Below are 17,500 nucleotides of genomic sequence, written 5' to 3'. Positions count from 1 at the left end.
AATAAAACCACTTTGTTTGAAGTGATCAGCCACTGAACGGGCTGATAACAACCTGCTGCACCGACCAGCAGGTGGAGCATTCAATCTCTGGTAGAAAACATAATGTTTGCCACGATACAATAATAAAATAACATTATAACATTTGAATATTGACACCTGCTTACAAATCCAGCCTCTCTGACCTCTTTATTGTCTCAATTCTCCTCCTTGTTCTTTCTTTCTTTCTTTCTCTTTGGCTGCAAGCCTGTTGAAATTCAGTCCGTCTCTCAAGGTTGTTAACTCTCTCTCTCTCTCTCTCTCTCTCTCTCTCTCTCTTTTCTCTCTCTCTCTCTCTCTCTCTCTCTCTCTCTCTCTTTTCTCTCTCTCTCTCTCTCTCTCTCTCTCTCTCTCTCTCTCTCTCTCTCTTTTCTCTCTCTCTCTCTCTCTCTCTTCACATCAGCATCACGTCGGCCAGGAGGGGGTCAAAGTTCACGGCGATCCGCCTGCCTCCGCCGTCTCCCCACCGGACCGTTTGATTGACAGCAATCAGGCCTAACCTCCCCCTCTCCCCGCCCTCCCCCCTCCCCCTGCACCTGTCAAGACAAAGTGGCTACTCCTGTGTGTGTGCGGACCATTTCCTCTGTCATTTTTAATTATCCAAATGATATTCAGCTTCAGACGCTACCCCCCCCCCCACCCCCCAAACCCTCACCACCACAAAAACCCCTCCCATAATCCCCCAGTCCCCCCCCCCAACAGATGCTGTCAGGAGGGCACCGTCGCGCCGCCATTAGCATAAGAGCGTGTTTGTTTAAAGAGCCCGTCCGCCTATAAATCAAACAATTAGAGATGCAGACAAGCCCCGGCCTATTGACTGCATAAATAATAAGACCCCGCACTCGTCTTTTTTCTCTTTTTTTCTTCCCTTTCACCTTCGTTTTTCCCCTCCTTTCGCTCTCTGGACGCTTCGTTTATTGGTTCAGACCTCTTCTCTCTCTCTCTCTCCGCAGTTATTCCCACAGCTAATGAACCTGCCGGACCTCACAGGAAGTCGGAGAGGGGGGTTGTGGGTAATCAGGATGCGAGGCTCGACGCTCAACCGCCGTGACCTTTAGTCTCGCCGCCGCCGGGTCACGCCGGGCCTCTGGAGTCATCTGTGCATGCAGGCTGCTGAAAACCGCCTGAAACCCACAGCTCGCCGCGTGTGTGTGTGTGTGTGCGTGTGTGTGTGTGATATTGTGTCGGCTTTTGAATATGCAGGTCTTAAAAATTCATCTCAAGGCCTGGAGTTCAACGCTCAGAGAGTGAAATATATCTGAAATACTGCGTCTGGCACGTGCCTGCATGTGTGTGTGTGTGTGTGTGTGTGTGTGTTGTAATTTAACACTAATAAATAACCGGAGCCCATTTTCATTTTAGCTACACGCTGTCGAGACATTTTATATGTGCTTTCATAGATTTAAGGAAGCAGAAATTGCTGTAAATTGAGCAGTAAACATGCATCTTCTCTAACAATTCATTACTCATATCATGATATGATTTAAGACACTTTTATTTATATTCTACCTGTAATATATACATATATATATATATATATATATGCATCTCTGCTGCAGCCACGGTGGGTAAATGTGGAGAGAACGGATCGATGCTTTCGAGCTGTCACTCAGATAGAGACTGGCCAATAGAGACGTGTCTTAAATGTTTCAGCTTAGGTCCCGCCTACAAGAGTCAGCTCACCTGCAAACACACCTTTTTAATCTGTAATAATAAACTTTAACAATAAGTATATTTTATTTTGCAATAACTTTTTTTGATTGCAGTCTTGATCATTTTGCTCTCAATTTTTTTTGATTTATTGATAGAGATTTAAAGTGGCAAATATGCGCGAAAAAAGTTGCAGATTTACAAGAAAAAAATGAAAAAAAAGCAATTTTTTTCTCCGAAATTCACTACTTTAAATTTCATAAATCTACGGATCTTTTTCTCGTAGATTTGCCACTTTAATCTTGTAAACTTTTTTCTCAAAATATTATTTTCGTATGGTTTTTTTTACACTCTAGGGTTGAAGTTTGGCATTTGCAAGTATTTCAATGAGTGTCCTATTAAGGGTTAAAGTGGTGAAACTGGGAGAAAAAAGTAGCTTTTTTCCCACTTTTTTCTCGTAAATCTGCGACTTTTTTCGCGCAGATTTGCCACTTTAAATCTCTTAAATCTGCAACTTTTTTCTTGTAGATTTGCCACTTTAATCTAGTAAATTTGCAACTTTTTTCTCGAAATATTACCTGAAGTTACCAAATATAGTTCTTTGCCTGATAAAGGGTTAAAGCGGACAAAAGAAGAGATGAAACAAAACAAAACATGAAATACAGTCTGTTAAATCTCTGAGCTCTCCTGAATGCATCACAACTATTTTGACACTTTCTGCTAGAAACTAAACGATCTCACTGCAAGATAAGTAAAGTTTTAAGGCTCTACCACCTGGATTTATACACATAAGATGAACAATTGTAAATAAATGATGTGACTCCTGTGTGTCCCTGTCTAATAACTAATATTCCCATGATGCATTGGGAGCAGCAGCTCTGCTGTCAGCCTCTCCTCTCTAACTCTCTCTGTCCTTTCACGTCTCCACGGCTGATTTTTACCTACGGTGACACTCATTGGCTGACACTTTGATTGACGGGCTGACAGGAAGCGGTGTCGTGTCTGCGTGCCGTCGCTGTCGTCTTTAATTTCCCCTCGTCGCCGTGACAACATGCGGGCACCTTACATCTGTTTCTGCACGCCGCTGAGCGGAGCGGGCGGCTAACAGCTGCAGGTGAACGCTCCCACTCTGATCTCTGTCTGTTTATTCAGATTATTTAGTTTGATTTAAAGATCATTTAAAGAACTACTGTTAGGTTGAAGGATTTTGTGAGAATTATAGCAAATATTTTCCCAATTTACATACTTTCTAAACCGTTTTTTCTTCATCTTCATCTTTAATGCTCCATTATTAAGACATATTCACTGGCTACAGTTTATTTTTAAATGTATACATTGCAATTATCCTGTCTATTTACAACAATTTTTGATTCCATATTCCTCAACATATCAATTACGACACTCATCTCAGTATTTCTTTTTCATTCCTGCAGTGAACAAAACAATTGGTAAAAAAGCATTTAAGTTCAAAGCGCCATCGGAGGAATAATCTTCCTTTAAACATACGATCACTGACGTCTTTTCATAGTTTTAAATATGCCCTGTCTTCTTATTTTGAGTCAACCTGCACATGTTTCAGATAATATTATGTCATATTTATTTTATTTTTGTTTTATTTTTAAAAATGCAATTTCAATTTACAATAATATTATGTTACTTCTTTCAGTTTTACTAGGCTAATGTTATGGCCAACTTGTGGCCATTGAGAGGTTGTGATTATTCTTGTGTTCATTTTTTGTTTGTTTATGTTTGTGTTGATGCCTGTTGTCTTTGTTGTTGATTGTCTGTAAATTGTTGAGTGTTTTGTTTTGTAATGTACTTTAGGACCCCCTCGAAAACCAGAGGATTCCTCTCAAGGGGTTTATCCTACTCAATAACATTTCTGATGATGATGATTAAGAATTTATTCATTGTACAAAAGTGGGACATTTTAAAGTAAATGCATGCTGATAAAAGGATAATGTTATGTTATTTTATTAAATCCTTTGACAACAAGACACATTTTTATCTCTTACACCTGCAGCTTTACAAATATGATCAAAAAATGTGAAATTTGATCAAAATATCCGGACTCTGGACAGTTTTCCATCACCTCCGTGTCATGAGTGAGTGATCCTGTGATGTGTGTGTGTGTATGTGTGTGTGTGTGTGTGTGTGTGTGTGTGTGTTACGGATGACAGCCTGAACAACAGTGGAGATATTTACCATAAACCATCTATTAAAGCAGGGCGGGGCCCATCAGCCGCCATCACTCTCACTCTGTGTGTGTGTGTGTGTGTGTGTGCGTGTGTGTGTGTGTGTGTGTGTGTGTGTGACTGGTGTATTTAATCTCCAGGATGATTTTGTGTGTGTGTGTTTACTGTATTTGACACCGACAACCTCAAACAAGGTCAGTTATTTCTCTTCGTATTGAACATTTTCCAACCATGAAGATCAGAGTCTCCAGACAAAAATGATGCATTTCTGCAAACCACAGAGACGTTGATCGCAAGAATTACATTTTAGGTTTTGCATGTACCTGGATATTGAAATTGACATAACAATATGAATGTTTATAGCTTCATGCATTTGCAGAAAACAGCCAGGAGAGGAGGAGTTTGTGTCCAGTTGTTGGAAGTTTTGTCTGGCATAAAAGATTCATTTCATAATCTAAACTGAAACCTTATTCCTAACTTTACCCATCAACTAATCTTCTTACAGCTCTTTCAGACAAAAAGTGCTGCATTGAAATCATTCCTACACAGACAGGCCTCACACAGTTTGTGCAAAAGTCATTTAAATAGTCAGGTTTTAGTGAAATGCATGTGACATATTTATATGTTTACATGTGAGTTTTCATCTTCTACTGCACCTGCACATGCATTTTATTATTTTAATACTTTTTCTATGACTTTTCTTTTAAATATGCAAATAAAGAACTAGAAGAACAGAGCAGAAGACTGGAGAAATGAAACCTGAATTAAACTGTGAACTGCTCAAGTTGATTGTGAGTTTGCTTGTGCTTTCATAGATTTAAAGAAGCAGAAATTGCTGTAAATTGAGCAGTAAACATGCATCTTCTCTAACAATTCATTACTCATATCATGATATGATTTAAGACACTTTTATTTATATTCTACCTGTAATATATATATATATATATATATATATATATATGCATCTCTGCTGCAGCCACGGTTGGTAAATGTGGAGAGAACGGATCGATGCTTTTAATCTGTAATAATAAACTTTAACAACAACTATATTTTATTTTGCAATAACTTTTTTTGATTGCAGTCTTGATCATTTTGCTCTCAATTTTTTGGGATTTATTGATTGCATTTTGGAAAGTTTTCTTTTCTAACCTGTTCTGTTTTGATGCATAACAAAGACACAAAAGTAACCGCACATCAAACAACTATCCACAACCTAACACAAACAAATTCATATTTATGATTAATTTTTATTATGATAAAGAACAAGAAGAACAGAGCAGAAGACTGGATAAATGAAACCTGAATTAAACTGTGAACTGTTGAAACAAGTTGATTGTGAGTTTGTGAACATAACAGATGTTTTGTACAGTTGTGCTGTTTTTGAAAAGAGTTTTCTCTGATTTTAGATTCTGTGTTCAAAAAGTCAGTTTTCTTCAAGAATTTAAGGCAACATGAAATGAGTAACTGATGTTTAAATGGTCATTTCAGGGAAATATGACTTTAAAGTCACAGCCAGCTGTCCCTCTCTATTTCTGTCCATCTCTCCTAGTTTCCTTTCCTCTCTTGTCTCCTTGTTTCTCTGCTGCAGTTCGACAGGTCGTCGTCAGCACGCTGTGAGTTTGATTGTGTGTGTGTGTGTGTGTGTGTGTGAGTGTGTGTGTGTTAACAGGTGTGGCCCCTCCCCCAGACGCTCATCACGCCAGGTGCTCTGCCAGGCTGTTAAAAACACACAAACACACAAAGAAAATCACACACACTTTCTTCCTCTTTGTCTCTTTTGCACAGTTCACTTTCTGACGTTACCACACACACACACACACACACACACACACACACACAGTGTCTCATCAATCACTCTCTAATTGTTCGGTGTTTGTGGAGCGACAGTGTACTTGATTACTGTGTTTAATTAGTGTCCGTCTGTCCGCCGCCTCTTCATCTTCAAACGCCACATGGTGTCTTTAAAAACACCAAACATCAATCTGCTCTTTAAAGTCCAGAAACACTGCAACACTTTCACTTCATCAGCAACAACTAAACTTCATTCTACTTGCTGACCTGCTCAACTTAAAGCAGCAGAGACGTGTTGGAGCTCCGCTACGTTTCATGGTGTGATGGTGAAGTTCTACCTGTCTCTCTGCAGCTGCAGCATCGTTTAGAGAAAACTACATCGTGCTCTTCTGGAGTCTGGTGAGAACATGCATATGAGTTCAGGTTCAGGAGGTGTTTAGTTTAGACTGAAAGCAGAGGGAAACTGCTAGCCTAGCTCACATGTCCTGCTCTACTGGACCTTGCGGTTGCAGTTTAACATGTTGTCTTTCATGCATCGTGTCCTACAGTGGACAGAGAGGCTCAGCATTCCAGCCATACTCAATGTATGCAGCTTACAGACTGTTTAGGGACCCCAGGATGCACAAAGATTCACATACAAGAAGACAAAACATTTTTTTAACATTTTACTGCAAGAGAAACACTGCAGGTTATCAGTAATTTTGTAAATTAGTGCATCGTCTGCATAGCTTTGATAACTTTTGTTGTAGTTTGCCAGAATCTGTAGAAAGCATGTCGATGTTAAACAGAAGAGGCCCCAGAATGGATACTTGGGGAACTCCACAAGTCATTTTTGGGTCAGAGCAAGAATATAGTGGAGGCTCAGTGTCTTTTTTATGTATATATATATGCAAAATTCCAACTTTTAAGGTGAAATTAAGCATTATTTGTGTCATTTTTTAAGGCTGACATAAATATTCAATCAATATCACTTTTAAATGTTCCAGTTGGTATTTTGCATATATATATATGTATATATATATACATATATATATATATATATATATATACGTAAAAAAGAAACTGAGCCTCAACTATATCCTTGCTCTGACCCTAGACTATAGATCCAGAAACTAAATTTCCTCATATTGATTGCCTACTTACAAAAAAGTAGGCAACTGAGCAAGATGGGCAATTTGGCGGCCATTTTGATATGCAAATTAGAAGGTCAAAAACTCAAAATTTCGCTTGGGAACCGTTTTTTGTGGACTCAGCACCCTTGAGATATGTAAGGTAGGCCGGTTCCTGACTTGTACCCATAAATGCTCCTCACTTCTTATAGGAGGCTTTTATTCTGAAATCCGTCTAGACTAAAAAGTTCATACAAACACAAGCTGCACTCATTTACTCACACACACACGCTGCAGCAGCTCGTACCTGACAGGAGAGCAACCATGCAGCTTTACATCCTGCTTCTCTCTCTCTCTCTCTCTCTCTCTCTCTCTCTCTCTCTCTCTCTCTCTCATTAAGCGTTATCAACCTCTCTGGCCTAATCTCTCTGAAATTAGTGTCTGGTCTCTACCACCTAAGTGACTGGCTGGCATTCATTAGCGCTGCGTTTTAGCCAAATCAATCACGCCGCGCCCCGTCCGCCACGCTTTCTTAAAATGTCATCCTCAAACTTCTCACAATCAATTAAGCGGGAGATTAATGAGGCCAATTTGCCGCCAACACGTCGGCCTTCATTCTCCGCTGAAAAGGCTACGCACACACACACACACACACACACGCACAAACACACACACTGATGCAGAAACACATTCGGAATGATATATGTACACAGAGCTGACACACACACACACACACAGATAAATGCATGACACACACATCATTTCCTGAAGGAAGTGTGTTTGTCCTTTAGAGAAACTGTCTCTGCAGTTTAATGACAGAAAAGTAATAAACAAAAATGATATTTTTTTGCTGATATAATGCTTGATATGAGCAGTTTTTTTTATGTGTGTGTGAAGCTTAAAATATTGTCAGGACACTTCATTTAGTGAGAGGAGGAGACACAATAAGCTTTGACCTTTTCCGTCATTAATCTAATAATCTCTTCTGACATTGATTCATTATTTTGTGGCTGTGTGAGCACCTGGACACACCGCAGCCTTTATAATTAGTTTATTTTAGAAAACTCAAAAACTGACACAAAGTTCAAGACGATGAGAAACTTAAATTTTCACTTTATAGGATAAATAAACATGATGCTCCTTGATAGGAACCCTCTGAGCTCCATAAAGGCATGTTTCTTTAAACAAATTCAACAAAATTACACCAGTTATAATAGCCAGAAACTGTAAGAAAAGTATATTTTAAAATTGATGGTAGTCCCAGAATGATTAATGTGTGACTTTCATCATGAAAAATATCCAAATCGAAGCTTTAAACTGTGATATTCCTGCCAGAATCAATTATGCGAGAATCTGTTTACACAGAGCAGAGAGGAGGGGACAGGAGAGGCTGTTTACACAGAGCAGAGAGGAGAGGACAGGACAGGCTGGAATATGTACAATGTGTGGAGAAAACTGCATCTTTTTGGGTTATTTTGTGTCTTTTTTGATAATTTTGTATGTTTTTTGGTATTTTTACGTCATTTTTTTTTTTTGTGTGGTTTTTTTTTTACTTCAATATGTACAATATGAGGAGAAAACTGTTTTTACATTCAACATTCAAGACACTTGTGGACACTTGGATAAGTGTTTACATATTAATTCTGTTTTATCCGAATTCGTTTTTTCTGATTTCTGTCATTCTAACTGTGTTATTCTGCACAAAGACATGTTTGAGACAAATAGCTCCTGTGTTCTGTGAGGTTGGTTATTTTGTGTCATTTTTTGGTCATTTTTTTTCATTTTGTGTCTTTTTTTGGTCATTTTGTGTCATTTGTTGGTCATTTTTGTCATTTTGTGTCATTTTTTGGTCATTTTCTAAATTATTTTTTAGTCACTTTTTGTCCCTTTGGGTTTGTAACAACATTCAGGACAATTGTGGGCACTTTGAAAAGGTATTTAACTTGGGTTTTTTCTTCTTTTTTTTCCTGATTTCTGTCATTCTAACTGTGTTTTTCTGCACAAAGACATGTTTGACACAAATAGCTCCTGTGTTCTGTGAGGTTAGTTATTTTGTGTAATTTTTTTGTCATTTTGTGTCTTTTTTGGTCATTTTTTGGCCATTTTGTGTCATTTGTTGGTCATTTTTGTCATTTTGTGTAATTTTTTGGTGATTGTATGTAATTTCTTTCTTATTTTGTGTCATTTTTTGGTCATTTTTTGTCTTTTTGTGTCATTTTTGTCATTTTGTGTCTTTTTTTGGTCATTTTGTGTCATTTTTTGGTCATTTTCTAAATTATTTTTTAGTCACTTTTTGTCCCTTTGGGTTTGTAACAACATTCAGGACACTTGTGGGCACTTTGAAAAGGTATTCAACTTGGGTTTTTTCTTCTTTTTTTTCTGATTTCTGTCATTCTAACTGTGTTTTTCTGCACAAAGACATGTTTGAGTTGTTCCCACTTCTAGCCATGATTGTGCTGATTCCATAGAGCTGCAGGACTTATAGATTTATATAGATTTTATATACTGTTGTGAAATACAAGTACACAGAGAGGAGAATATAGAAAGAGCAAAAAACACCCTGAAACGGCTCGTTGGGATTCAGGGGGTTAAAACATTCCACTTGCTAACCAGTAGGATGGTTTTATTTTGAAAATTTTACAGGAAATGCAATGCATTTGTTGACAACCTGTGTTATTGTTTAATAAAAAAACTGGTCTAAACTGGTCTAATCAACTTTTTATATAGATTTTATACATACAGAAACATGTTTTGAGCTGTTATTTTGGCCCAGAAATCAGCTGCTTCACTCTCCAGATTCTCTCTCACTGGTTTTGAATAACCGGCAGCGGCCTCTTGTTGTGTTTTATCTGCTTTAACACTTTAATGACAGAACCTGATGGAGATGAATCACCCTCAGAGTGACTGGCAGCTAGAGGGCGCTGTCCCCGACACGCTGCAGCTCATTACAGAAGTATCATTAGAAGAAAAGAGTGAGCGAGGTGGAGGAGAACACATCTATCACAGGAAGTCCTTGTTGTTGCGTTTGTTCTTTATCTCTTCTGTTTAATCCTGCAGACAGAGAGCGACTCTCCTCTTCCGCCGCACTGCACATCATGTTGTCATGTGTGAGTGTTAACACGAGGCGGAACAAGCAGGAGCCACGCCATCCGCTCACGCTGCGCTGAGCACGCCACCGCCACCGCCACCGCCGTCTGGGGGTGTGTGTGTGTGTGTGTGTGTGTTAACACCGTGTTCTGATCCTGCAGCTCGAGACACCAGACATCCCATAATACCTTGTTATAATCCCTGGAGAGTCGCTATGACAACCATACGAGGCAGATCCCGAGGCAGATTGAAGCAGCTGTGAGATTGGAAGTGACACGAACAATGTTGGCCTCCCCTCACCTGGAAGAGAGAGGTGTGTGTGTGTGTGTGTTCTTGTTCTTCCTACATAGTGAGGACCGGAACACGTTTTTAACCAACACAGTGAGGACATTTTTGCAAAGTGAGGACATTTCGGCCGGTCCTCACTTCTTTAAAGGCTTTTTTTTTTGATTTCAGACTTTGTTTTAAGGGTTATAGGTTACATGATAATAAAGACACAAAATGACCAACAAATGACACAAAATGACCAAAAAAAGACACAAAATGACCAACAAATGAAACAAAATGACCAAAAAAAGACACAAAATGACAAAAAATGACCAAAAAAATACACAAAATAACAAAGAAATGACATACAATCACCAAAAAATTACACAAAATGACTAAAAAAAGACAAAAAATGACCAAAAAAGACACAAAATGACAAAAATGACCAACAAATGACACAAAATGGCCAAAAAAAGACACAAAATGACAACAAAATGACCACAAAATGACACAAAATAACAAAGAAAATACATACAATCACCAAAAAATTACACAAAATGACCAAAAAAAGACAAAAGAACCAACCTCACAGAACACAGGAGCTGTTTGTCTCGCTGTCTATGGTGTTATTGTGTGACTTTGGATCCGAACTAACGGGGCGTCTCTAAACTCAGCTAACATTTCCCAACAAGCTCTCCTGTTGACATTACTGATAACCTTATTGATTTGAGTTGGTGTTTACACTTGAAAACTTAGCACAGTTACCAGCTGCAACATTAAAGTGATGAACACATAAATGCATCAATAATTTTAATCCAAATATTATCCTGCAGAATGAGTATCTCCATTTTTGGTAGTTTAAGAAAATTTCAATGTTGATACTTCAGAGAAATTTTGAGTTTCTGCTTTTTGCAACAAAGCTAACATTTCTGTCCAGATATCATCATGTCTCTGCTCTCCACCTCGGGACAAAACAACAGGAATCAGTCGGTCAGTGTTGCAGCGTTACAAACACTTTGTAATCAATTCTTCATATCTGTAAGGATCTTTGAATATGATGAAGGGATAAAAAACTACAAGAAGATTAGAAAAGTGTGGATTTTTACCCAACGAAGGCTCAACTGTGTCAACCAGATAATAATAATAATAATAATAATAATAATAATCATCATCAGGTGTAAGTGAACTGAACGATGCCTGCCCTCACACAAACACACACACACACACATACTGGTTTTCAAACATCATGGGGACTCCTGTGTTAATCATCCCTTGTGGGGACCACCCTTTCTAGAGGTTGTAGAGAGCTGAAAAAAATTGAGTAAACTTGCCATAGCTTAGTTAGCCTATACACACTTTCAAACCTCTGAAATGATGAAGTGATGTTTTTAATGTTTTTTAACTTCAATTCAAACCTTGAAGCAATCACACACACACACACACACACACACACACACACACACACACACCAATTTCTAGGTTTAATATTGCAAAAACGATAAAACCGTTTTAAATGTTTACGAAATCATCTCAGAAATGTGTGCACACTTACAAAATAGTGCATACTGTATCTCTTTCTCTAACTCACACACACACACACACACACACACACACACACACACACACACACACACACACAGACACACAGATTAGCTGGCTGTATCAGCGTTGGTATCTCGTCAGCCTGGTTGTGATGTTAAAAGCTCAGCCTTTGGGCTGTATGTTAAACAGATAAGGAGTGGAGCATGTTAGGGATTAAAACTACAAGACACACACATTTCACACACACACACACACACACACACACACATAAACCCGAGGGAGCGAGCAGCGATAACCCAGTCATTATCACACTTTCATAATTCCATTTAATAATTCAGCTTAGCCGCGGCAGCAGCTGGATGTTGAGGAATAATTGAAGTCGGGTGTGTTGGTGGAAAATCTGAGGCTGAATTATGAAGAATCAGTGCGCTAATAATGTAAAGGTGCATTAAGAGGAATAATTTAGCTTCAGAAGAGCTCAAAGGCAAAGAGAGAAGAAATAATTCAGATAACAAACAGTGGCAGAGTGTGACAGGATGCGACCTCAGACTGTCAGAGTCACCAGCAAGAAGACAATTAATGTGCCTCTCTAATGAGGAGAGGACACGTTGTTATGGTTGATAGTGAACAGAGGACAGTTCAGGACATCCACAGGACTGTCAGCATTGCTTCTACCCATAGACTGTATAAAATACTTGATATATTGATAATACTTGATATAATACTTGATATATATTATAAAATACTCAGGTTCTACCTGATAAACTCAGCTGGAGGATCTTATTACTCTATATTACTGTGAGGCCACAACAGTTTGCCACAATCTTCAGTGTGGTTGCAAAAACCAAGTTTACTGTAACTGTAGTAAAGTACAAATTCATAATTCTAATATTATAATGTTGCTATTTTAGAATTAATCTGATTATTAAAGAGCTAAAAACTGTTGATTTGACCGTTGGTGGCGCAAAAAATTGTCAAAAATGTAAATGTCTAAGGAGTATTGTGCACAATATGAAGTGTGTGTGTGCGTGTGTGCATGTGTGTGTGTGTGTGCGTGTGTGCATGTGTGTGTGTGTGTGTGTGTGTGTGTGTGTGTGTTTGTGTGTGTGTTCTTGTTCTTCCTACATAGTGAGGACCAGAACACATTTTTAACCAACAGAGTGAGGACATTTTTGCAAAGTGAGGACATTTCGGCCGGTCCTCACTTCTTTAAAGGCATTTTTGAGATTTCAGACTTTGTTTTAAGGGTTAAAGGTTACATGATAATGATAATTAACTAAAACTGTATTGTGTGGTTACAAAACTAACTAAAATTATAGTGAAAATGTCCTTCGGTTTTGTCTTTGTCAACTTTTTTCATACATAATGAAGATGGATCAGAGAAGGGAAATAAAGGCAAAATTTACTGTGACCTCTTTTAATCTCCCACCCAACAAATACCCCATTACAAAAACACTAAAACTAAAGCATTTAAAAAAAAAAAACTAAACTAAAACTAGCAAGCTCACTGTTATTAAAACTAACTGAATTTGAAAACAAAAATTCACAACCCAATTAAAAATTAAACTATCATAACTTTGCTAGGGCATCCACTATTCCAATGAGGGTCCTCACAAAAATAGAAGTATAAGAATATGTGTGTGTGTGTGTGTGTGTGTGTGTGCGTGTGTGTGTGTGTGTGTGTGTGTGCAGAGTACATTGATTCTTCATCATGTTGAGTGATGCAACAGCACAACAACAACTGAAAATCATTTCTCAGAAGCCTAAAAACTGGATCAAGTGAGTGTGCGCGTGTGTGTGTGTGTGTGTGTGTGTGTGTGTGCATCAAGCTTGAAGTTTTGTATTTGTGCACTGACACATGTGCACTGTAGTAAAAACACTCACACACACACATTGAGTCTGAACGGTTCCTACCTGTAAAATGTGGCTGCCCAGGTGAGGCTCGAAGATCTCCGAGGCGACGGCGCTGGGACTCCTCCTTCGCTGGGAACCGATAGCTAAACACACGCACACACACACACACACACACACGCACACACACACACACACACACACACACACACACACACACACACACACACACACACACACACAAACACACATGCATACACACACACACAAGGAGAGAGAAAGCACAGGACAGGACAGAAGAAGACCGGTGAGACTCAGACACATTGATACGAGCAAAGCTACACACACACACACACACACACACACACACGTATGCATTCACACACACAAACACACATATGCATTCACACACACAAACACACACACTAACGTTTATAGAGCCTAGCGTGACAAACACACATGGCACAGGACAAAAGGAACCAGTGAGTTCATCTCTGCAGAACAGCAAACAGTGATCAGTTAGCATTGTTAGCCCCTCTCATTGAAACCAAAGGGAACCGTTAGCTTAATGCTAATAAGGCTGCAACTGACCATTATCCTGTGGTTTACATGAGGAGCTAATAATGCTAACAGTCAACCAGAAAAACCTTTCCTTCAAAATTATGAGACATTTTATGCAAAAACATGAGAATATTTACATGCAGTTGCAGGTTTATTATAGTCAGACTGTGGAAACATTCAGTGAATGAGCATTAAAGGGGACAGACATGACATTCAGAGCATTAATACAGCAGTCAAAAAAACACAAATTGTTGTAGTTGGTGGTCTAGCTGCACGTGCATATTAGTGCATGTGAGTAATAATAATAATAATAATAATAATAATAACTGCCGCTCTGCACTGCAGCTAGCGGCTCGCTAACACACAGCGATGGCCACCTGCTGGTTTCCCCTCACTGTTAGCTCTGTTAGCTGTTAGCCACCATGCTAAGAGCCATGCGAAGGCAACTGGTATGTTCTAAGACTTAGACTTTATTGTCCCTAAGGGGAAATTAATATCCACAGACCACAGAATATAAAGAAATATTTGCTTTAAACAAACAAAAACTGACAGTTGGTTGGACACTGGTGTGAAAACAACAATCTGTTTGGCTGAAGTTGTGTCCATTTGTGCAATACAGAGAAAATACAGATGTAGAGTTTAGACAGTGGGATGCAGCCAGGAGGAGGACAGCCAGGAGGAGGACAGTTAGGAGGAGCACAGTTAGGAGGAGCACATTGTGTTTAGACGCTCCACAAATGTTTTTAAAAGCCAAAAACCAGGAGAGACGATGCATATCAGTCTCTGCCCCTCTGTCTCCCTCTCTCATTTATCCTCTTTTACTTTTTGTTTCTTACTATCGCTTTTTATTATTCTCATTTTTCCATCCATCACTGTTAATCTCTGGAGGGATAGAAAGAGAGAGAGAGAGAGAGATAGTCAGTTAGAGGCAGATGGGAGGAAAAAGAGAAAGAGAGAAATGTTTTATAGCTTTCTAAAATTTCTCCCTGAGGGCAAAACTCTCTCTACAGAGAGAAACAGACAGTACAACAGCCAGAGAGAGAGAGAGAGAGAGAGAGAGAGAGAGGGAGAGAGAGAGAGAGAGGGAGAGAGAGAGAGAGAGAGAGAGAGAGAGAGAGAGAGAGAGAGGCGATGTGAAGAATCTGCCCTCAGGTTAAACTGTCTCCCTCTCACTTTCTGTTTCCCAAAAGAAGACAAAGCCAGAAAGTGTGAGAGACGGAAAGAGAGCTGGAGTTTTTTGTTTTTTTTTAAACTTCCCATTATCACCAGAGCTCACTAACATACTGGATCTAACATGTGCACCATCCAGCCAATAAAATAGGTCACAAACTGAAGAGAGACACAGAAACAGAACTAAGAGCAGACATGTTGCACCTCAAAACTCTGCAAACAATCCTGACAAAGTGACTCCAGAGAGGCTCCTTCTGGTCTTCCATACAGACAACAAGTTATCTTTATATCTGGATATCTGACTGACGTATCAGAGCAGCCCACCATCAGTTACGTCATTATTTTACCACTAAATGTTGGTCTAGTGCTTGAAGTCTTTCTGTGTATTCATGTGTGATGATTTACACTGATCTAAATAGTAAGAAAAAAGGTGCTGAGACAAAGCTTGATGAGTTATTTAAGGCGATGAACAACATGTTTCCTCACAGACCTGCAATTAAAATTCAACTTTTCTTTAAAGTGTGCAGTTGAAACCAACTTCAATTAATAATCAGAATATTTAACTGTCGACAGTTGTGTCTTTACACTGTTTTGGTTATTTAGTGTTGCCGTACTTGCGCTAGCACCGCGAGACTACTGGAAGGTGATTTTAGACGTGTGACTGTGTGCACTGCAAAAAAGCCAACTTGTATTTTTTGGCCTAAAACAGTGATTTAAGTTGGTAAAACTTGGAAATATAAATTATTGACATTTAGGGCAATAATGTAAGTTAGCACAACAAAGGAAGCCAGTTGTCTGCTCAAAAACAAGTTGGTGAGTTGTTGTTACTTATATCTTTAAGTTGGGGTTCACAACAAGGGACAATAGTTCTGATAACTCTTATTTCTTTGTTGGGAAATTCGGTCATTAGCGAAAGCTAGCGGCTAACTGATGCTAGCGGCTAACTGATGCTAGCGGCAAACTGGCTTTTGTCCAAAGCGACTTACAATAAGTTTTCTTAAAGGATGCAAAGATCCAGATCTGGTTCATTCGTTCCAGTTCTCTTGAACAATACAAAGTCTCTGGTGGTGGTGCATGTCTTTCCTAGTATTTTTTGCTCCCTTTTAGTCTTCTGCACGTTACTTGTTGCTCCTTGCATTTCAAGAACATCAAGTTTACTTGTAAGAAAATGTGCTGTTAAATAAAATCCCCTCGCTTCGAGACAAAAGAGACAGAGCGCCACGACATGAACAAACATGAGAGGAGAGATGAGAAGAGAGGAGAGACAGAGTCTGAGCCAGGCAGAGAGACAGGCAGAGAGACAGGCAGAGACAGAGAGACAGTCTGAGGCAGTGAGACAGTCTGAGGCAGTGAGACAGGCAGACAGAGGGGCATTAAAGCTCACTAAAAGAGAGATTTTTCTGCCCTGAGGTAATTTTCTCCTCTCTACACAACCTCCGTCCTTGTCTCCCTGCAGACCTCATTACACTGAATTTAAACACACACACACACACACACACACACACACACACACACACACACACACACACACACACACACACACACCCTCCCTCTGTCGTCTTTCTTTTAGGGGGGGTAATGTAGCTGAATTAGGCTCAATTAATGATGTAATGAAATGCTCTTGTGAACGAGAGGAAAAAAGGTGATGGAAGCGAGCAGGAACGTCAGAATACTTTCCAGAAAAATAAATGTTTTAAATGTGATAATCTGGAGTGAAACACGTGGGATCAAATACTTTTTATTTTAAAGAAAATCAAACAAGATGAAAAACTTAATCTGATTGGAAATATTTAGTCTGAAGTTAATCCTTCAAAATAACTCTGATCAAAGAGAAAAACATGGAGAAGTTGAGGAGGAGAAGATCGAGGGATTGTGAGGAGGAGAAAGAGGCAGATAAAAATCAAGATGTTAGGAAAGTTGGGGGGAAAGAGGGACAGAATGAGGAGGTGAGGGAGCTGATGGAAAAAGAGGAGGTGATGAGAGGGAGTAGAAGAGGAGAATCTGAGGAGGAGTGATTTGGAAGAGAAGGAGAGGTAAAAAGATAGAGAAATAATATATTGGGCAATAAAGAGGAGGTGGAGGAGGAGGAGGAGGAGGAAGAAGGAAAAACAGGTGAGATGAGAGGAGAGTGGAGGAAGAGGAGAAGAGGAGGTGGCAGACAGGAGAAAAAATGGAGGAAGATAAGAGTGAGAAAGAGGAGATCATGAAGAAGTTGAGGATTTAGAAGAAGTGAGGATTGTG

General features: G+C 39.2%; 1 protein-coding gene across 1 annotated transcript in view; it reads right to left on the bottom strand.

Moving 5' to 3' along the window:
- The window catches only part of LOC131987902 (neuronal PAS domain-containing protein 3), a 425,063-nt gene that overhangs the window by 170,753 nt on the left and 236,810 nt on the right, over window positions 1-17,500 (bottom strand). Inside the window, exon 4 of the mRNA XM_059352818.1 lies at window positions 13,592-13,674. Coding sequence (XP_059208801.1) covers window positions 13,592-13,674 — 83 coding nt within the window. The remainder of the gene's footprint in view (window positions 1-13,591; window positions 13,675-17,500) is intronic.

This window comes from Centropristis striata, chromosome 16, assembly GCF_030273125.1.
Source record: "Centropristis striata isolate RG_2023a ecotype Rhode Island chromosome 16, C.striata_1.0, whole genome shotgun sequence".
Lineage (NCBI taxonomy): Eukaryota > Metazoa > Chordata > Actinopteri > Perciformes > Serranidae > Centropristis > Centropristis striata.
Note: the sequence above shows the minus strand (reverse complement) of the source record. Positions and strands in the feature narration are given on the sequence as shown.